Source organism: Panthera onca, chromosome E2 (genome assembly GCF_046562875.1).
Source record: "Panthera onca isolate mPanOnc1 chromosome E2, mPanOnc1 haplotype 2, whole genome shotgun sequence".
Lineage (NCBI taxonomy): Eukaryota > Metazoa > Chordata > Mammalia > Carnivora > Felidae > Panthera > Panthera onca.
The window spans coordinates 18,678,904-18,699,004 of record NC_138353.1 but is presented as its reverse complement, the minus strand read 5'-3'; the positions used below and the strand labels follow the sequence as shown (position 1 = coordinate 18,699,004).

General features: G+C 50.8%; 1 protein-coding gene across 1 annotated transcript; it reads left to right on the top strand.

The window, feature by feature from the left end:
* Positions 1-36: 36 nt before the first annotated feature.
* WTIP (WT1 interacting protein) lies at positions 37-20,041 on the top strand. The gene is made up of 8 exons (XM_060650951.2): positions 37-910; positions 6,130-6,231; positions 15,577-15,644; positions 15,798-15,860; positions 16,025-16,155; positions 16,951-17,002; positions 17,671-17,739; positions 18,930-20,041. Exons 1-8 carry the CDS (start codon positions 223-225, stop codon positions 19,068-19,070), a joined length of 1,314 nt encoding a protein of 437 aa, XP_060506934.2. The 5' UTR covers positions 37-222; the 3' UTR covers positions 19,071-20,041.
* The last annotated feature ends 60 nt before the right edge of the window (positions 20,042-20,101 follow it).

The following is a 20,101-nucleotide window of genomic DNA, read 5'->3' as shown; positions in this document are numbered from 1 at the left end:
GCGCGCATTCCTCCGCCGCGCGCGCCACTCAGCGGAGCGCCGCGGCCCCCGGACCGCGCGTGGCCGGCGGAACGACCCCGGCCCGGCGCCGGCCCCGCCCCGCCTCGCGCCCAGGGGTCCCGGGGCGGGCTCCGGGCTTGGGGCGGACGATGCGGCGGCGCGGCCGGAGCCGCGGCGGGAAGCGGAGGCGGAGGTGACGCGCCAGGGCCGGCGGGCCGGGCCATGCAGCGCTCCCGGGCGGCCGCGGACGAGGCGGCCCTGCTCCTGGCCGGGCTGGCCCTGCGGGAGCTGGAGCCGGGCGGCGACTCTCCAGGCCGGGGTCGGCGGGGCGCGCGGCCCGCGCCGGGAGACGAGACGGCGCAGGCGCTGGGCCGCAGAGGGAAGGGCGGCGGCGGCGGCCCCGAGGCCGGGGCGGACGGACTGAGCCGTGGGGAGCGAGGCCCGCGGCGCGCGGCGGCCCCCGAGCTCAGCGCGCAGCCTGCGGGCAGCCCGCGGGCCAGCCTGGCGGGCTCCGACGGCGGCGGCGGCGGCGGCGGCGGCGGCGGCAGTGGCAGCGCCCGCTCCAGCGGCATCAGCCTGGGCTACGACCAGCGCCACGGCAGCCCGCGCTCCGGCCGCTCGGACCCGCGCCCCTGCCCCGGGCCGCCGTCGGTGGGCAGCGCCCGCTCCAGCGTGTCCAGTCTCGGCTCCCGCGGCTCGGCCGGCGCCTACGCCGACCTGCTCCTGCCCGGCGCCGGCCCGGCGCCGGCTCGCTCCCCGGAGCCTGCGGGGCCGGCCCCCTTCCCCCTGCCTTCGCTGCAGCTGCCCGCGGGCCGGGAGGGCGGCCCGAGCGCGGCGGAGCGACGGCTGGAGGCGCTAACCCGCGAGCTGGAGCGGGCGCTGGAGGCGCGCACGGCGCGGGACTACTTCGGTGAGCGAGCTTGGCCGTGGCTCGGCCGGGGGAGAGCGCGGGGTGGGCCGGGGTGAGAAAAGCGAGTCTCCGTGGGGCTGGGCAGAGGGTGTGTGAGTGTGAACCGCAGGGTCCGAGGTTTATTTACAGCCGCGACTTCGACTGTAGGTCTCTGGCCTAAGAAGGGGTTCCGGCAAAGTGAGTTGATGCACTCACTGCCTTACCTTTAAGAAAAAGTCATGCCAATAGGCACAATAAGCCATTTTCGGGTCATTTCTTCTTAACCCTTGGCACGTGCCTCTGCTCCTCCTGCACTGTGCTTCGTGATCAGCCGGGCAACCCCAGCACTGTAGGGACTGGTGCCCCCGTTCCCCCCAGGAGTGTGGGGAGTGGACAGGAGCAGAGAGGTGCGGTGGGCCGGGTACCACCGGACCCGCCTGACCTGCAGCTTTGGTAATGGCAGTGGCAAGGGGGCAGAGTGTGTGAGGGAGGGGACGCCCACCCTGAGGCCCACCACACCACACCCTGGGCTGTGTGGTGTATGCGGGCTGTTTCCAAAGGGAATCCTGCTTCACAGCATTTCAAAGCCCACCAGTCTCTTACGGCCTCCATTTCCCAGTCTGCCCCCGGCCTCCTGATCCCTAGTCCTTTGGATAATTCGGAGGCCTCTTACTGAGGCTGGAGGTTCTGAGAGGCGGCCTGGGGAGGGGGCTTCCCTCCCTCCATTACTGATAAGCAGGAAGGCAGAGGCACCTGGCTCTGAGGGGGTGAGGGTGGGGGTGGTTATCTTGCTGGGCAGGACTGGGCTGTCCTGGGGTTTGTATCTTTTCATGCATTCATTCCAGCTAGCAGCTCAGGACCGCCCTGAACTGGATCTTGAGAGAGGAGGAGGCTGTATGTGACAGGCTAGATGGGGGCATTCCAGGCAGAAGGAAGAATGTGGGCCAAAGGAGGCACGTGAGGATGTGGACTGTTCTACTCTGCGCCCAGGGGTTACGTGGGCCACAGGGTGGGTCTGCCTTTAGGAGGGACACGCAGGAGAGTTTTGAGCTCATCTGGGAGCATGGGGGTGAGCATTTGTGGTTTGGTAGGTGTTGTGGCTGCTGTCAGATGGCCTGGAAGCATAGAGGTGAGTTAGGAAGCTGTTGGCCTCTCGAGCCCGGCAGGTGCCGGGAGCCGAAGCTGGGGTGGGCTTCTGAAGAGAACGCCTCCAGTGCTCTCTCTGGGGGAGACTGCCTGTCTCCTGTCCCCGGGCACCACAGGGCCCACGTCGGGGTGGTTTCTGTGAGCCTCTGAGGTTACTCACGTATCTGTGTGCGAAGCTGAGGTGGCCAGACCCAAGCAGGCAGGGAGAGAGTGAAGGGCTGACCGCACAAGACCGCATAAGCTGGTGGCTCATCCTTTCGAAAGGGCCCATTGAATCCACCCAGGAGTGGTGAGCAATGGTACACCTTTTTTCCCAAGAGAAGCCAGATCTGGGTAACCTTTTCCTAATTTTTAAAAACATGGGCAACTATTTGCTTGAACTGCTGATAACTTAGTGCTGATATTTGACCTTTCGGAGCCATAGAAGTGGCAATTTCATACAATTCAACTTGAATCATACACAGTTTTGCAAAAGGAAGTCTACAGGTAGCATGAGCTCAAGTGATGTCTGCTATACCACATCCTCAGAGTGGGTCTTCCTCTCTGGGCCACCCCTTCTCCTTGGCCCTGGCACTTGCTGACCTCCGGGTCCCTCTCTCCGTTCATTGATGGCTTTAGAACTTTCCCATCTCTCCTCACCAAGTTCCGCTGCTGGGAGCCAGCCAATAGCCTCAGACTTCCAGAACCTCTTGAACTTTGGTGGCCTCCCTGCCTTCTCTTGAGCCACCTCCTCCCAAGGCCACACCCTGGTTTTGTTTCGCTTCGGTTCTGCCTCTTGGTCTCAGGACCTCTGATTCCTTGAATCACCTCTGCCCTGCAGAACTCTGACTCTGAGCCAGGACTGCTGCCCTCCTTTTTTGCTGCTGTACCAATAGGCGTTGATGGTCTTGAACCTCTGTGATCTTCTGGGTGCCACCCGTCGCCCTAAGCCTTGGTCAGTTCCCTCTTTTATTCCCTCAACAATCTTTCTGTTCCCTCTGGTCCCTGAGCTTGCTTTCTATTTTGCTGAGAAAACTGAGGTCAGCCATTGCAGGCTGCCTGTTATTATCAGATCCCCGTCTAGATCTGAGGATCAGGGTCATCCCACCTCCAACCCCCACCTCCTCCAATCTTCAGCTTTCCTCTTTCCACTGGACCTTTTTCTTTGGTTATAAATATGTCTTTAATGAAAGGGTCTTTCTTAAAAAAAAAAATGGCAAGGAAAAAGCAAAGCCACACCTGCTTGGTCATAAAGTCTCAGTGGCATGCCCACCTCTTCCCATCCCAGTGTCTGGTTGGCATCGCCTTTGCTTGCCCGCCTCCCATCTCCCCTCAGCCATCTGTCTCCCCTCAGGGGACTGAGCCAGCTCTTGCTGGATCCTAGTGGCGGCCCGGCGCAGGTGCTTGCCAGGCCTCGGTGGCCTGGTCTCACTGTTCCATCCCACAGGTGGAGTCCCCTCTCTTCGAAACGCTGTGCTCCCTGAATTTCGTGCGTACTCCATCTCCTTCGTCAGTGTCTTTTTATTAAAGAGACGAAAGCACGTATTTAGAAAAAAAAGCAAACGGAACCAAAAGCTAGTCATCATACAAGGTCATAGCCTCTCCTCTTGCCCCACCTCCTGTCCTGCTTCCCGTGGAAAACTGACTTTTACTCTTCACTGTGGATTGTGGTAACTTAAGAAGGTGAGGTCAGGTTTTCAGACTTGATGGACAAGAGTAAGGGTGAGGGGGTAGGTCATTTTTACTTGCCAAAGGGAAGTCTAGCTGCAGATTGTGGGATGGATTATTGGGGGCCAGGCGGGGATGCCTTGAGGACACTCTTGAAACGGACTTTAGGATGAGACTTGATGACTTTGAATCAGGCCAGTGGGAGTGAGGGGAGGGAATGAAGTCAAAATTAGGGAACAGAGTTGCTGAGATTCACAGTTGGAGGAGACAAGGAGGGTGGACCTGGATGCTCCCTGAAACCGAGCTACGCACAGGTGCTGTTTCCTGAGCAGGGACGCTGAGGCAAGAGCAGTTTTGCAGGAAATCCAGAGCTCTGTTCTAGACCTGCGGTGGTCTGAGGCCATCTGGGAGCTGGCTCAGTGACTCAGGAGAGAGGTGTGGACTGGGGCAGATCACCAGGAGCCCTCCGCAGGCTGAGCCATTGCAGCAGGCCGGACTGCCCAGGGAGCCATGGGACAGCCACGTGTGGAGACTTGCAGGCATGTTGGCCTTCTGCATACTCAAAACATTTGAGTTAGTAATTAATTTCAGTATGGAATAATTGCTGTTCTCCATTCTCCATTCTGGGTCCCCACCAGCCACCTTTACTTTCCTACCTGGTTTTGAGGGCATCTGAGCTGGCCCTCCCTCCCCTGGGGAAAAAAACCCAGGCATGGGAGGCCCAGGACTGAGCAGGGAGTACCCAACAGAGCTGGGAAGGGAGAAGAGCCCGAAATCTAGGTGTGGGTCATAGCCTGGACATGAAAGAGGAGGAGCTGGTCCCACGGCTAACAGGTTCGGGATGGGAGGTCTGGAGGTGTGCACAGTTAGGAGATGGCTGAATGTGGACTGAGCTTTCTTTCTTGACTTGACTTTCTTGACGTGGTGCTGATGGGGAAGAGGCTCAACCATAGTTAAATGTTAAGGGGAGAGAGAGAGAGAGAGAGAGAGAGAGAGAGAGATGGTAGAAAGGGAGAGGGAGAGGGTGAGGGAGCATGTCCCGGAGCATCCAGAAGATTTAGGGTCTCAAGGGCCAGTGGAGCCTGTCTTCATGCCCTGTGGAGTACAGGAGATCCCGGGTAACTGTGAGGGGGGCTTCTGATGTCTGGGCTGGCCGCCCATGTTCTGGGTCTTCAGGAGGGCTGGCCAGGGAATCCCCGGGACTAGTGCCGGGCTTCCCCCTGGCGTTGCTGGTCACCCTTTTCCTTACTACCCCTCCCCTGCCTGCCGGGCACCCCACCCTGTGCTGCTGGGGGTGATCCCCAATTCTACCAGTAATCCCAGATGCCTGCATGGCAACTTCCTCCCTTCTTTCCTCTAGACCTTTGCTCAGATATCACCTGGTCACCGGGGCCTTCTTCACCACCCTAATTTAAAACTCACACACTTGTTTCCACCAGAGATATTATTCATTTACCTGTTGTCGTCTGTCTCCCTCCGCTGGAACAGAGGCTCCTTGAGCGTGCCTTCCTCGGCGTGTTGCCGAGTCTCCAGCAGCTACACTGTGGGGCAGGCCAGCAAGGCCGCTGTGCCGATCAAATGAGAATCAATTCACCTTAGGACACAGATGAGGAAAGCATGGCTGGGGTGGGTGTGCCTGTGTGGTCTTTATTCTTTCTGGTTCACAGACCGCAGAAAGGATTTTCCCTCAGTCCAAGAGCAGGTCACCGGTGAAGGGACCCAGAATGACTTTCTTTTTTTTTTTTTTCAACGTTTTTGGTTTTTTTTTTTTGTTTTTTTTTTTTTGGGACAGAGAGAGGCAGAGCATGAACGGGGGAGGGGCAGAGAGAGAGGGAGACACAGAATCGGAAATAGGCTCCAGGCTCCGAGCCATCAGCCCAGAGCCTGACGCGGGGCTCGAACTCACAGACCGCGAGATCGTGACCTGGCTGAAGTCGGACGCTTAACCGACTGCGCCACCCAGGCGCCCCCCAGAATGACTTTCTAATATAAACATGTCATTAATATTTTTTTAAGTTTATTTTTATTTATTTTCAGAGAGATAGAGAGCAAGCGGGGGGAGGGGCAGAGAGAGAGGGAGACAGAATCTCAAGCAGGCTCTGCACTGTGAGCGTAGAGACCGATGCGGGGCTTGAACCCGTGAACTGTGAGATCATGGCCTGAGCCAGAATCAAGAGTTGGACCCTCAACTGACTGAGCCACCCAGGTGCCCCCACGTGTCATTAATATTTTGATGGCAAGGACGGCATCAGTTAGCCCTGACTCTGTGCCCGGTGCTCTGCTTACCTCTGAATCCTGAAACAACATCAACAAACCCCCAGATACCATTATTGTCGCCAGGTCAGCCATTGGTAACTGAAGGCTCAGGAAGTTTATTCGCTGAGGGTTAGGCAGCATTAGGACAGTCATGGTGCTAACCTGGGCTCTCTCCTGCGTCTCTCCCATAGGTATCTGCATCAAGTGTGGGCTTGGCATCTACGGGGCAAGGCAGGCATGCCAGGCAATGGGGAGCCTGTATCACACAGATTGCTTCACCTGCGACTCCTGTGGTAGGTATCCTTTTCCCCGGCCCTCTTGCACCCAAGTCCCAAGCTGATGGACCACCCTGCTCTGGCCCAGGCTGGAGTGTGGAGGAGGCTGAATTGTAGTGCCTTTCCTCCTAGGCCTGGCCTGTTTGGGAGGTCCACGCGCCTGGGAAGATGTCCTGGGCCCTGGGGAGGGAGGTGTGGAACCGGCGCCTTTGGTGGCCACCGGGAAAGGAGGCCCCTCACCCAGCTTTGGGGCCTCCGTCCTGTGCAGGGCACTGATGTCTCCTGGCTGCCTGCGTGGGGCGCATGGAGCTAGTGCTGTGCTTTCTGCCTGCCTGGGTGTGGGGCTGGTCTTTTCCCTGCAATTTAGTTTTTCTCCCAAGTTTACATACAGCTATAATACATACATAAGCTATACTTACATACATAAGCTATAAATGTTGTAATTTAACCTAGACAAAGTTACGAAAAGAAAAAAGTAACCATTATCTAACCAACCTAATACATCTGCTCTCTTGATTCTACTACTATCCCTTGAGGCTTTGCCCCTAAGCAAATATCTTTCATTAATTTATACTAAACACGTCAATGTTTTATCCTGTGGAAGTGTAATACATGCACTGTGTTAAGTCAGATAGTGCTGACAAGCTCTTTTTGCAAGAGTAAAAAACCACTCACCTTTCTACTCCTGGTCCCATTCCCCAGAGGCAGCCACTTGGTATTTTTTGGCAATTTCTTCTAGAAGACACCTCCGTATCTGTAACAAGCATACCGTGCTGTTTCTTGATGTAGCACTTTTAGACTGACTGACACTTTTGCTGTGACAGCTGAGGAACAGGTTCTGCCACCGCCTTTTTCTCTTCTCTCCTGTTTTCTCAGTGTACTTTAATCGTAAACTGTGGTTAAGTCAGTAAACCGGGTTTATGTTTCCTTGACTATTTAAAAATCCACTGCAGAGCGAGGAATTATACTGTGATTACACCCCCTTTTTGTCCTATAGTCTTTTACTTTTCCTGCATTTTTTCTTTTTTTTTTTTTTAGCCTCCCCCCCCCCCCCCCCCACACACACACACCTTGTATTGGCTTACTTTATATAGCTTCACTTCCCGCCTCCCCAGAGGCTCCATTATATGAGGCATCCTGCAGAGTTTCTATTGGGAGGTTCTCACCTCTCTTTACTCTGAGTTCATTGCCCTCTGGGACCCTTGTGGAGTGCTCATTCTGTGCCTTCCCATGTGTACTCCCTGCATTGAATCCACTATTTCCTGGCAGCTTTTAGCTGCACATAACGGAGAAACTGCTGAGGAGGCTTAACCTCTAAGAATATTTTTTGGCTCAGTGAACTGGGAGCCCAGAGATTGGGCTGGCTTCAGGCTGAGATTGATCTAGTGTCTCAGGCCCTATGAATAGCTTGGCTGGGTTTCCCTTGGGTTTGGTGTCTTCCTTAGGGCACCTTCTCTTATGGTGGTGAAATGTCTGAGGCCGCTTGAGACTTTCATTGGCACACCACTAGTCTGGAGGAAGAGAGGGCATCTCTTCTGGTTATGTTTTTGGAAACTTGTTTTCCAGAAAGCACCTGGCGTATATCTCCTTGTATGTCATTGGCCAGAGTATCTCACACATCCATTCCCGAACCAGTTTATTTGGTTCTTTGGAATGCTATGGTTGATTGACTGACTTGCCTGAGTCTCTGAACCAATGCCATAATAAGGGAAGAGGAGTTATGTTTATACTAATCAAGTGGATAATGGGAATGGATTCAGGTTTCCCTTGAATGCAGCAGGCTGTCTGAGGTAAGGCTGAATACTGAACGCATCTTGGAGGAGAAGAGAAGAATCAAAGCTGTGAAACAATGTCCACAAGATTTTGCTGTCGTTGTCTAAGAAAGGGCATTTGGGAGGTCAGTGTTCTGAATTCTGCTGTGTCCAAAATGTCTTGATTCTACCCTCACACTTACTTCAGAGTTTGTGAATAGATTTCCAAATTTGAAGCAATTTTCACTCAGCATTTTTTTTTTTTTAAAGATTTTATTTTTACAGGGCGCCTGGGTGCTCAGTCGATTAAGTGTTCGACTGGGGCTCAGGTCACGACCTCGTAGTTTATGAGTTTGAGCCCCGCGTCAGGCTCTGTGCTGACAGCTCAGAGCCTGGAGCCTGCTTCGTATTCTGTGTCTCCCTCTCTCTCTGCCCCTCCGCCACTCATGCTCTGTCCTTCTCTGTCTCTTTCAAAAATAAATAAACATTAAAAAAAAGATTTTATTTTTAGGGTGCCTGGGTGGCTCAGTCGGTTAAGCGTCTGACTCTTGATTTCAGCTCAGGTCATGATCTCACGGTTTGTGAGTTCAAGCCCCACATTAAGCTCCATGCTGACAGTGGGGAGCCTGCTTGGGATTCTCTCTGCCCCTCCCCTGCTCGTGCACTCTCTCTCTAAAAAATAAATAAACATTAAAAAAAAAAACAACCCACCCCTGGTTCATTAAAAGACCCCATGAAGCATTTGATAAAACAAACCACATACTGGGGCACCTGGGTGGCTCAGTCAGTTAAGTATCCAACTTCAGCCAGGGTCATGATCTCATGGTGTGTGAGTTCAAGCCCCCGTTGGGTTCTGTGCTGACAGCTCAGAGCCTGGAGCCTGCTTCAGATTCTGTGTCTCCCTCCCTCTCTCTCTGACCCTTCCCTGTTCATGCTCTGTCTCTCTCTGTCTCAAAAATAAATAAACATAAAAAAAAAAAACCCATATACTGCCACATGCAGAAGTTCTAAGGATTATTTTCCAGCAAATATTTAATAGTTAAAAATTTTTAAATATTTAAAATACTTTCACATATCAATTAGAAAAAAGGACAAATAATTTAAAGTATTCTTCTGTAGTTTGACTCTGATGTGTGTGGCTCTCGGTTTTCTTTTATTTGTCCTGCTTGGGATTCATTTTGACTTCCAACTTGGGGAAAATCTCAGCTATTTTATTTTCAAAAATTGCTTCTCTCCCATTCTCTCTATTATTTACTTCTAGAATTCAAATTAGAAATATTAGGTTTTCTCATTCTGTTGTGTCTCTTAACCTCTCCCTCATATTATGCACTTCTCTGCCTCTCATTCTGTTTAATTTCCTCAGATCTGTCTCCTGAAAGCTAAAATCCAGACCATTCATTTTTCTCTTCAACTGTGTTTAATCTCCTATTGAACTCTTTCATTGAGTTTTTTATTTCAGTGATTGAATTTTTTTTTTTATTTCTAGAAGTTCTTTTTGTTTCTTTTCTCAAATCTGCCTCAACATTTTTGATCATTTTTATCAAGATTGAAAATACACGAAGAGTGTAAAACACACTCATCTTGAGTATATTCCAGCTTGATACATTTGTACATGTCTACGTGCCCATGTAATCACCCTCCAGATCAAAGGGTAGAATATTTCCATCACCCCGTAAGAGTCCCTGATGCCCCTTCCCAGTCATCAGCACATGACTTTTGAGCTGTTTCCATAATTTGGGGATTATAAATAAACCTTTTATGAGTATTGCGTCTGTGTCCATTGATGGACATTTGTATTTATTTTTCTAACAGTGGAATTTCTGGGTCCTAGAGTAGCATCTGTGTGGCTTCAATATATGCTGCTAAGTAGTTTCCCATAGTAGAAGCAATTTATTATCCTGTTGGCAATGTATTAGAATTCCAGTTTTTCCTCCTTCCTACCAGCATTGTCTGTCTTCATTCTAGTGGGGGTGGCATGGTATATTAATGAGATTTTATTTATTTTTTATTTTATTTTTTTAAGTTTATTTCTTTTGAGAGAAAGAGAAAACACTCGTGCCGCAGCAGGGGAGGGGCAGAGAGAGAATCCCAAGCAGGTTCGTGCTGCCAGCACAGAGCCCGAGCCAGGGTTCAGTCCCACGATGGGTGAGATTGTGACCTGAGCTGAAATCAAGAGTGGGAAGGCTTAACCGACTTCCCACTGAAAGAGTGGGAAGGTTTAATCAAGGCTTAACCGACTGAGCCACCCTATTAATGAGATTTTAATTTGAATTTCGCCTTTTTTTTTTTTTTTTTAAAGTTTATTTATTTTTGAGACAGAGAAAGAGCATGAACGGGGGAGGGGCAGAGAGAGAGGGAGACACAGAATCTGAAGCAGGCTCCAGGCTCTGAGCCATCAGCCCAGAGCCCGACGCGGGTCTCGAACTCACAGACCGCGAGATCGTGACCTGAGCTGAAGTCGGACGCTTAACCGACTGAGCCACCCAGGCGCCCCTCTGTTGGCCATTTGAATGCCTTTGTTTGTAAAAATGCCTGTTGAAGTCTTTTGCCCATTTGTAGGTTGGGTGGTTTGACTTTTTTTAAATTGCTTTGTGCGAGTTCTCTGTGCACCTTGGATACATGTTGTGTGTTGGATATATGTGTTATAAATTCTTTTCCTAACCTATTCTTGCTTCATTACTTTGTTATTGATGTCTTCTGATGAAAAGAAAGTCACAGTAAAGTCCAGTTTACCTTTTTAAATTTGTTTTCAGTTATTGCTTTTAATGTCCAAGAAGTCTTTGTAATCTCATGTTTTGGACATCTGTTTCTATTTTGTAAGTGTATTACATGTTTGTATTCTGTATTGTGTCTAATTGTCCCCATATCTGATGTCTTTGAAGTCCCACTTCAATTGTTTATTGTTTCTCCTCACTCTTGGTCATGATACCTTGTTTCTTCACATGGTTTTATAATTTTTGATATAAAAACTGTATAATTTTTAAAGTCAGTCTGTGGGAATTTGTTGATGTCTGTGTTGAAGGTGCATTTCCCCAGGGAATATTCTATTTATTTATTTAAAAAAAATTTTTTTAATGTTTATTTTTGAGAGAGTAGAGTGCAAGCGGGGGAGGGGCAGAGAGAGAGGGAGACACAGAATCCAAAGCAGGATCCAGGCTCTGAGCTGTCAACACAGAGCCTGATGCAGGGCTTGAACTCATGGGCCACAAGACTATGACCTGAGATGAAGTTGGACGCTTAACCCACTGAGCCACCCAGGCACCCCCCAGTGTTCTGATTTCTACCACCATAGATTAGTTTTGTCTGTTCTAGAACTTCATATACATGAAGTCAAATGTATACTATTTTGTGACTGATTTGTTGTTGTTGTCGTTAAGCATGTCTCTTTTTTTTAAGCTGTATATTAGTAGCACACTCCTTTTTATCGCTGAGTAAGATTTTATTGTATGAATATGCCACAGTTTGTTGATCTGTGCAACTATTGACAGATAATAGATTGTGCTGTGAACGTTCTCGTACGGGTCATTTGTGGACAAATGTTTTCATTTCTCTCTCTCTCTCTCTCTCTCGGGTAAATTCCAAGGAGTGGAATTTCTGGGTCATAGGCTAAGTGTATGTTTAACTTCATAAGAGACTGCCAAACTGTTTTCCAAAGGGGTTGTGCTATTTTCTCCTCCCACTAGAAATGTTAGAGAGTTGGGTTCTGCTACGTGTTTGCCAACAATTGATATTTTAGTCTTTTTAATTTTAACCATTCTAATGGGTGTGAAGTGGTATCTCGTGATTTTAATTTGCATTTCCCTGATGACTAATAAGGTTAAGCATCTTTTTGTCTGCTTCTTGACCATTTATATCTTCTTTTATGAAGTCTGTTCAGGTCTTTTGTTCAGCTTTTGAATTGAGAGTTACTTGTCTTAAATTATTTAGTTGTGAGGATATGTATATTCTGAGTATATACATATACTCATATATAACTCATATACTCATATATAATGTATGAATAATATTAAAAAAAATTTTTTTTTACATACATTTATTTTTGACAGACAGAGAGACAGAGTGTGAGCAGGGGAGGGGCAGAGAGAGAGGGAGACACAGAATCAGAAGCAGGCTCTAGGCTCTGAGGTGTCACCACAGAGCCTGTCGTGGAGCTCGAACCCATGAACCCATGACCTGAGCCCAAGTCGGACGCCTAACCGACTGAGCCACCCATGCGCCCCGGTATGAATAATATTTTTAATTAAGTTTATTATTTATTTCTTTTAGTAATCTCTACATCTAATGTGGGGCTTGAACTCATGACTCTGAGATTAAGAGTTGCATGCTCTTCTGGGTGAGCCAGCCAGGCGCCCTAGTGATACACTTTTTTGATAAATTTTAAATTTTGATGAAATTTAATATGTAATTTTTTTTTGTTTTATGGTTCTTGTTTTTGTAACCTAAAAATTTTTGGTCCTCCTTTAAGTCATGAAGATAGTCTCCTATGTTTTCTTCTAGAAGCTTTAAGTCTCGCTCTCTCTCTCTCTCTCTCTCTTTTTTTTTTAATCTTTTAGATATTTTACTTTTAAGTAATCTCTACATCCAGTGTGGAGCTCAAAATCACAACCTGAGGTCAAGAGTTACATGCTCTTCTGACTGAGCCAGCCAGGTGCCCCTTAAGTTTCTCATTTCTATGTTGAGGTAGATAACCCACTTTGTATTATATTTTTGTGTATGGTATGAGGCAAGGAATAGAGTTTCATTTTTTTTCCATATTTGATTTTTTTCCTCCGGTTGTTCCAGCACCTTGTGCTGAAAAGACTTTGCTTTCCCACTTGTTTGTTTATTGAAATATCTATGGGTCTATTTTTGCAGTCTCTTCTGTTTTACTGATCTTTTTGTCTTTCCTTATTCCCATATTACACAATAGTATTGATTACTTTAAGTTTTAAGATAGGTAGGGTAAGTCTTCCAGCATTGTTGATCTTTTGCAAGATTATTTGGCTATTCTAGGTTCTTTGTATTTTTATATGAATTTTAGAACTGGAAGTCAGCCCTCAGCACAAGGGTTTGAAAGAAGAAAACCAAAATAGAATTGGAATGTCATTTTCCACAAAAGAAATAAGAATGCTGGGATTTTAATTGTGTGGCATTGAATATATAGATCAATTTGAGGAGAACTGATATCAGAATATTTGAAGTTTGAAGTTGATTGTCAAGGACTGAGGTTTTTTTTCCCTACTTGCAAGCTGGTAAGTTTATCTGCCACTGTGTCACCAATGCTGACTGAAGACATGAGCCTCCTGGGGGCAGGGGCTCAGAGCACGGCAGGCAGGATGAGCTTCACATTTGAATCATTCTGCACCAGTCCCACGGGGGTGACGCAGAGTGACCCAGGTGAATGCCGCACATGCAGTGGGTCTGGGTCTGTGTCTGTGTCATGGCTAGAGAACCCTGAGTTTAGGGAACCCTGATGTTTTATAATGGGCTGCCAGCAAAGCTCTCTGACCCTTGTTTCTGAGGAACACAGCATCTGTATTATATTGGACACCAAACAAGCCTGCTTTCTACTTCAGAGGGAGATAGCTATCTGTGTTTTTTTTTTTTTTTTTTTTTTAATGTTTATTTTTGAGAGAGGGAGAGAGAGAGAGAGGGAGGGTCAGAGAGAGAGGGAGACAGAGGATCTGAAGTGGGCTCTGCATTGACAGCAGAGAGCCCAATATGGGGCTTGAACCCACAAACCATGAGATAATGACCTGAACCGAAGTTGGATGCTTACCCAACTGAGCCACCCAGATGCCCCACAATGTCTGGTTTGTAAGTGGTTTGGTCCACAAATGTCCTTGGGATGGTAATTCACAATGAAAGCTGCCATTCCTCTGTAAGATGTGCAGAAATGTGAGAGACCCAATGGAGAGCTATCTTCCAGCAATGGTTTATCACTCTATTCATGTAGGTCTTCTGAAATTTCTCTCAGCAAAGTTTGGTTTGGCAGAGTGAGGGGCAGGCTCATCTCTTGTTACATTTACCTCTTAGTATTTTACAGGTTTTTGTTTTTCTTTGGATGCTATTATAAATGCTGTTTTAAAAACTGTACGTTCATTTTCCAATCATTTGTTACCAGAATATAAAAATATATTTGATTTTCATATTCTGACCACCTGTCCTACAACCTTGCTAAACTCATTTATTACTTCTAGTAGGGTTTGCTTGTTTGTTTGTTTGTTTTGGTAGATTCCTTATGATCTTCTACACATCCTGATTAAAGATAGTTCTTTTTCCTTTCCAAGCTTTTATTTTTTTTCACCCATCTCATTGCACGACCTAGGGCTTCTAGTCCAATGCCGAACCCTAAGGGGAAAAGCAGCCACTATTTCACCATTATGTCTGATGTCAGCTGAGGGTTTCTCACTGGGGCCCTTTATCACGGGGAGGATGCTCCCTCCCGTTCCTGGTTAGGCACTGTGGGCTTTCTCCTGACGGGATGCCTCTAATAGCTGTGCCGGGTCTGCTGAGGCTCTTGTTTTGACAAGGACACCTCTTTCACCGGGGCTTTGTTACCTGGTGAGAGTTGTACTTATGTTCATGGATGATGACAGTTCATTCTGGAATGTCTGCTCTGAGTCAAACGTATTTTATTTTATTTTATTTTATTTTATTTTATTTTATTTTATTTTACTTTCATTTCATCTCATTTCATTTCATTTCATATCATTTTATTTTATTTTTGTAATGTTTATTTACTTTTGAGAGAGAGACAGAGCGTGAATAGGGGAGGGGCAGAGAGAGTGAGACACAGAACCCGAAGCAGGCTCCAGGCTCTGAGCTGTCAGCACAGAGCCCGACGCAGAGCTCAAGCTCACAAACTGTGAGGTCGTGACCTGAGCTGAAGTCGGATACTTAACCGAATAAGCCACCCAGGCACCCCTGATGTGAATATATTTTAAAATGACAACCTCTTTTTCTTTTTTTAATTTTTTTTGTTTAATGTTTATTTATTTTTGAGACACAGAGAGACAGAGCGTGAACAGTGGAGGGGCAGAGAGAGAGGGAGACACAGAATCTGAAACAGGCTGCAGGCTCTGAGCGGTCAGCACAGAGCCCGACGCGGGGCTCGAACTCACAGACTGTGAGATCATGACCTGAGCCGAAGTCGGACGCTTAACCGACCAAGCCACCCAGGAGCCCCTAAAATGACAACCTCTTAACACAACCTGTCAGTGTGTTTAATCTTTTAAAAAAGAAATTTTTTTTAATGTTTATTCTTGAGAGAGAGAGACAGAGCGTGAGCAGGGGAGGGGCAGAGAGAGGGAGCCACAGAATCTGAAGCCGGCTCCACGGTCTGAGCTATTAGTACAGAACCTGATGTGGGGCTTGAACTCACAAACCGTGAGATCATGACCTGAGTCGAAGTCAGACACTTAACTGACTGAGTGACCCAGGCACCGCTGTTTAATCTTTTAAAAAGATTTATCATGACAACAGTAGTAGCCTAATATGAAAGGGAAATGTTAAAATTTGCCCATAATCTGCTTCTCGTCTGTTGGAGGAGAGTCCTGAGACATGGAAGCAGGGGCCCCATCCCCGGGTTCCAGCGGCCCAAGGACCCCCTTCTCGATACTCACCCTTGCAGGGAGACGACTTCGAGGGAAGGCGTTCTACAACGTGGGTGAGAAAGTGTACTGCCAGGAGGACTTCCTGGTGAGTCAGAGCTGGGCCCTGGCGGGTGCCAGGGGAGGGGAGGGGACCCTCCTGCTGCCCATGGAGACCTGGGCCCAGGAGGCAGGTGCTGGCTGGGCAGGGAGTGCCCGCCCCTCTGTCACACAACATCCCGGATCCTTGGTCTCCTCTCAGTACTCTGGGTTCCAGCAAACAGCCGACAAGTGTAGTGTGTGTGGACACCTCATCATGGAGATGGTGAGAACCTCCCCCAGCCTCCTGGAACCCCTCTGACACGGGTGGTCTTAGGACCCACCCTTTCACCTGTTGCAGACCTGCCGAGGGCTCAGAGCCAGAGCCTCTTCTGGGGGCTGTGCTGAGCCTTCCGTCTGCACTGACCCTTCAGTGCCTCCCACCCCCAGATCCTGCAGGCCCTCGGGAAGTCCTACCACCCAGGCTGCTTCCGGTGCTCAGTGTGTAACGAGTGCCTGGACGGGGTGCCCTTCACTGTGGACGTGGAGAACAACATCTACTGCGTCAGAGACTATCACACGTGAGTGGCCAGCACTGTGGGGGCGGGTGTGACTCCCGCTGTTTCTCCTGCCTCCCCAGGAAGCATTTTTCCAGCCTGCCTGTCTGTGTTCTCCATTCTCGGCCTTTTTATTTCCAGCCTCCCCTTGTGTGCTCATCGGCTGGGGCAAAGCATGGCTCTCTGCCTTGAACCCTCTCTTGGGTGATTCAGCTACCAGCCATCTCTCTCCTCTCCCCGCCTTTACCTGCATGCGCCCCTCCTCCTAGTGGTGGGGGCTCTCCTCGCTGCCCCACCCAGCATCTATCCCTTTGCTCCCAGGGCCAGGTTTGGCCTCTTCTGCCTGGGGTGGTGGCTTGGGAGTCTCTGCAGAGTCCCTTTCCTGCCTGTCTGGTATCCATGTGAGAGGCCAGTCCATTCTCCCCGGCTGTGGCTCTAGGCCCAGCCCTCAGAGTTCTGGTCTTGTGCTACAGCCTTGCATGGGGTTGGTGCCCCGCATGGATCTCTGGTACTCAGTGTGGAGCCAGGCTTTGCAGGGGTCTCAGCTAGGGGTGGCCCAAACCTGGATGTTAGGGGGCAGGGAAGGAGAGGGTAGGGAGAAACGGAAGCCGTCCTGGAGGAGGTGATGGGGTGGAAGTGAATTGGTAACCAGTTAAAAGGCCAAGAAGGCACCGCAGAGGCTTCTCCCACACCAGTGTGTCCACACAAGGAAAGGGGTTCTGACGCTTGGGCCAGGTCATGGGGCTACCGTGGGTGGGTCTGCCTTTGGGCCCTTGGCCTCTGGCAGCTGGTCACTTCTGGTTTTCTTTATTCCTCCAGGGTTTTTGCACCGAAATGTGCCTCCTGTGCCCGTCCTATCCTCCCTGCACAGGTAGGAACCACTCACCTGGAGATGATCAGGTGTCTGGCCCAGCCTGGCCTCTGCCCCAGGTTGGCCCCAGGTCTTGGGCCCCTGTGGGAGGGATGCGGATGCTCCCGCCCCATATCCCTCAGGGCCGAGGGTTGCGTTGTGGCCATGCACGCAGGGTGCACGTGTCCCTGCATGAGTTAGAGAGAAACGGTGGCCCTCAGCTCCTTTGCCCACGGATGTAAGGATCGCCCCCTGGGTCTGTTAGCTCTGCAGGCTGAGGTGGTGGGAGGAGCACACAAGAGGAGGATGCAGTCTATGCAGGAGACCCCATCGGGTGGTGCACCTCTCTTGGCATGGGGTCTCCCACACATGTTGGTTCTGCCCCAAGCTGCCGTGCCTGGGGAGGCCGGACTGGCTCTGGTCTTTCCTGACTGCAAAGAACTGAAGAGAACACGTATACACACATTTGACACCTGTGTGACGGCCCTCATGGACGTGTGTGTGCGTGCGGTTGGGTGTAGCTGCAGGAGGACGTCCATTCCTGTGCACCTGCTGATGCCATTCTGCCCGCGGAAGCACTGAAGCCAGTGCTCACGTGGGCGTGAATGCACACCTGCCATGGCAAGACCGTGTTGTGTAGGTGTGTGCACTACACACAATTGTGTGCAAAACCCCATCTCTTCCTCCAGGGCTGTGAGACAACCATCCGTGTGGTGTCCATGGACAGAGACTACCATGTGGAGTGTTACCACTGTGAGGTGAGCCTGGGCCCTCCTGGAGGGCTGGTGGGTACTGTGGTCCCCCTCCACATGGACCTCCTTTTCCTCTAGGTGTTCTGTGGACCCACCTCCTTGTTTATGTCCCCATTCTCCCTGTCCTCCCTAGAGAGCCCTCCCCAAGATATGTTCTCAGCCCGTTTCTCATTCAGTCAAATATTTACTGAGGATTTACAGCATGTGGGGCTGCTGGGGATGTACAGAGAACAAAATAAAGAGTCCCTACTCTTATGGCAGCGATGAGCACTCAGGCAGGGCTGGAGCCTATAGGGCTTGTCAGAGCACATAGGAGGCCTTGGAGAATCAGGGGAGGCTTTCTGGAGGAGCTGACACACAAGCTAAGATTTGAAAAATGACTTGAGTTAGCCAAGGACACAGGAAGAAAGGCACTTCCAGGCAGTGGAAGCAGAATGTGCTTAGGTGTGAGGGTGAACGTGTTGTTTTGTGTCACTGGAGAAGTTGGCAGGAGCTGGGGACATAAGGCTATATATGAGCTGAAGAGTATGGGCTTTTTCTGAGGGCAGTGGAGAATGATGCAAAAGGATGACATGAGGCATGAGGATTTTAGAAAGGGTGCTCTTTGCCATCAGAGAATGCATGGAGGAAGAGGGAGGGTGGCTGGGGTTCCCTGAGGAGGTTGTTGGAGGCGAGGTTGTGGTCCTGGGTTCGGGGTGGTAAACTGAGTTGCGTGAAGGTCAGGCAGTAAAAGGGACTGGACTCGGCCAGTGACTAAATGTGGCAGTTTGGGGGTTGGAAGGTGTCTATTAGGATCCCCCGAGAGCTAGACATGCTGGAGTTCAAAGACTCTGGCTGCAGGTGTAGGAATTTGGGAGTCATTGGCACATGTAGCTCTCTCCTTCCTGATACTCCACTCTGAGCTTTCTAATTGCCTTGGCCTCCCCAAATTCGCAATTCAAGAAGACCCCTGGGCCCTCTTTGGGCAGCCTGGACAATCCCTTCAGGTAGTAACTTGGGCAGTTGTACGGCTTACCTCTAGTTTCCCTTCTCTCAGAGATCCCTGGCCTGCCTTGTCTGTTGTCTGCCCCCCCGCCCCCAATCAAAGTCAAAGCCCTTTGCAAGTTGCACAGGGCCCCACAGATCCGCCCCGCCCCATTACTCTCAGGCGCCCCCGCCCTCGCTCACTCTGGGGTTGGGGCTGTGTTCTTCTCTAGGACTGCGGGCTGCAGCTGAGTGGGGAGGATGGACGCCGCTGCTACCCCCTGGACGGCCACCTGCTGTGCCGCCGCTGCCACCTGCGGCGCCTCAGGCCCGGGCCCCTCCCCTCACCTGCGGTGCACGTCACGGAGCTCTGAGCCGGGAAAGGAGCCCGCGCTGCGGCCCCGCGTGCGTGCGTGTGTGCGACAGAGAGCGCCCCCGGGCGGGACGGGTGACCCGGTCAGAGTCGGAGCTCTGTGTCCCACGGGGGGCGCCGCTGCCGCGCTTCCGCCCCACCCCCACCCACGTGTCACCAAGCTGCTGTCCGAGGGGCCGGCCCCGCGGCGTAGCTTCTTCTATTTATTCACCGTCTGTGCCTCCTCCGGCCGCTCCCTTCCTTCCAGCCCCTACCCCCTCGCCCCCCGACGCCGGCCTTGCGTTCCCGGGGCTGCTGCGCCCCGCGGCCCCGGGCGGGCTCCCAGACTGCCGTGGGGCACCAGCTGAGGACGCCGCCGTTGCGAGCAGGGGCGCGGGCCGCCTTCCTCCTCCTCCTCGCACTGGCCTGGGGGCGGGAGTGTTTCCTTGTTCAAAAGGGGCTCCGCCTGAAGGATCGCTCCTCGGGGCAGGGGTGGTCTGGCAGGTGGCGGTTGGCGGAGGGCACGCGTGTTTGTGTGTCTCATAAGCGCCTTTGGTGGGCGGGAATGGTGTCCTTTTTTGGGCGGGGTCACAGGAGGGGGGAGACGAATGACACCTTTGTGGAGTGGGGCCCTCAAAGGAGCCCTGCCTTTGGCCACCGGAATTCTGAAGGGTGTTTTCAGCCACAATCCCGCCTGGGTCTCCCCATCCCTGCCTCCTGGCTTGGGGTCCGCTTCCCCCTCGGCCCCCCTCCCCTCGCCATCCTTCAGCCTTGGGAAAAGAACCTTCTCACGCAAAATTTCCAGCCACAGGGCTCGGTCGAGAGAGACCACGAGAGGGCGCCCTGTCCCCGTGGCAGGGAGAACACCTGTTGCAGGAAAGCACTCTGTATCGGGCTCCACGACAAAAGCGTATGATTTGACTTAAATTAAGTTTTTCCTTTGAGAATATTTTCATTTTCTTTGAAAGAATATAGTTTTCTTCTAAAAACTTGGCCCACGGTTGTTATTTCTTAGAAAAACTACAAAAAACAGATGTCCAATTTGGAGATCTT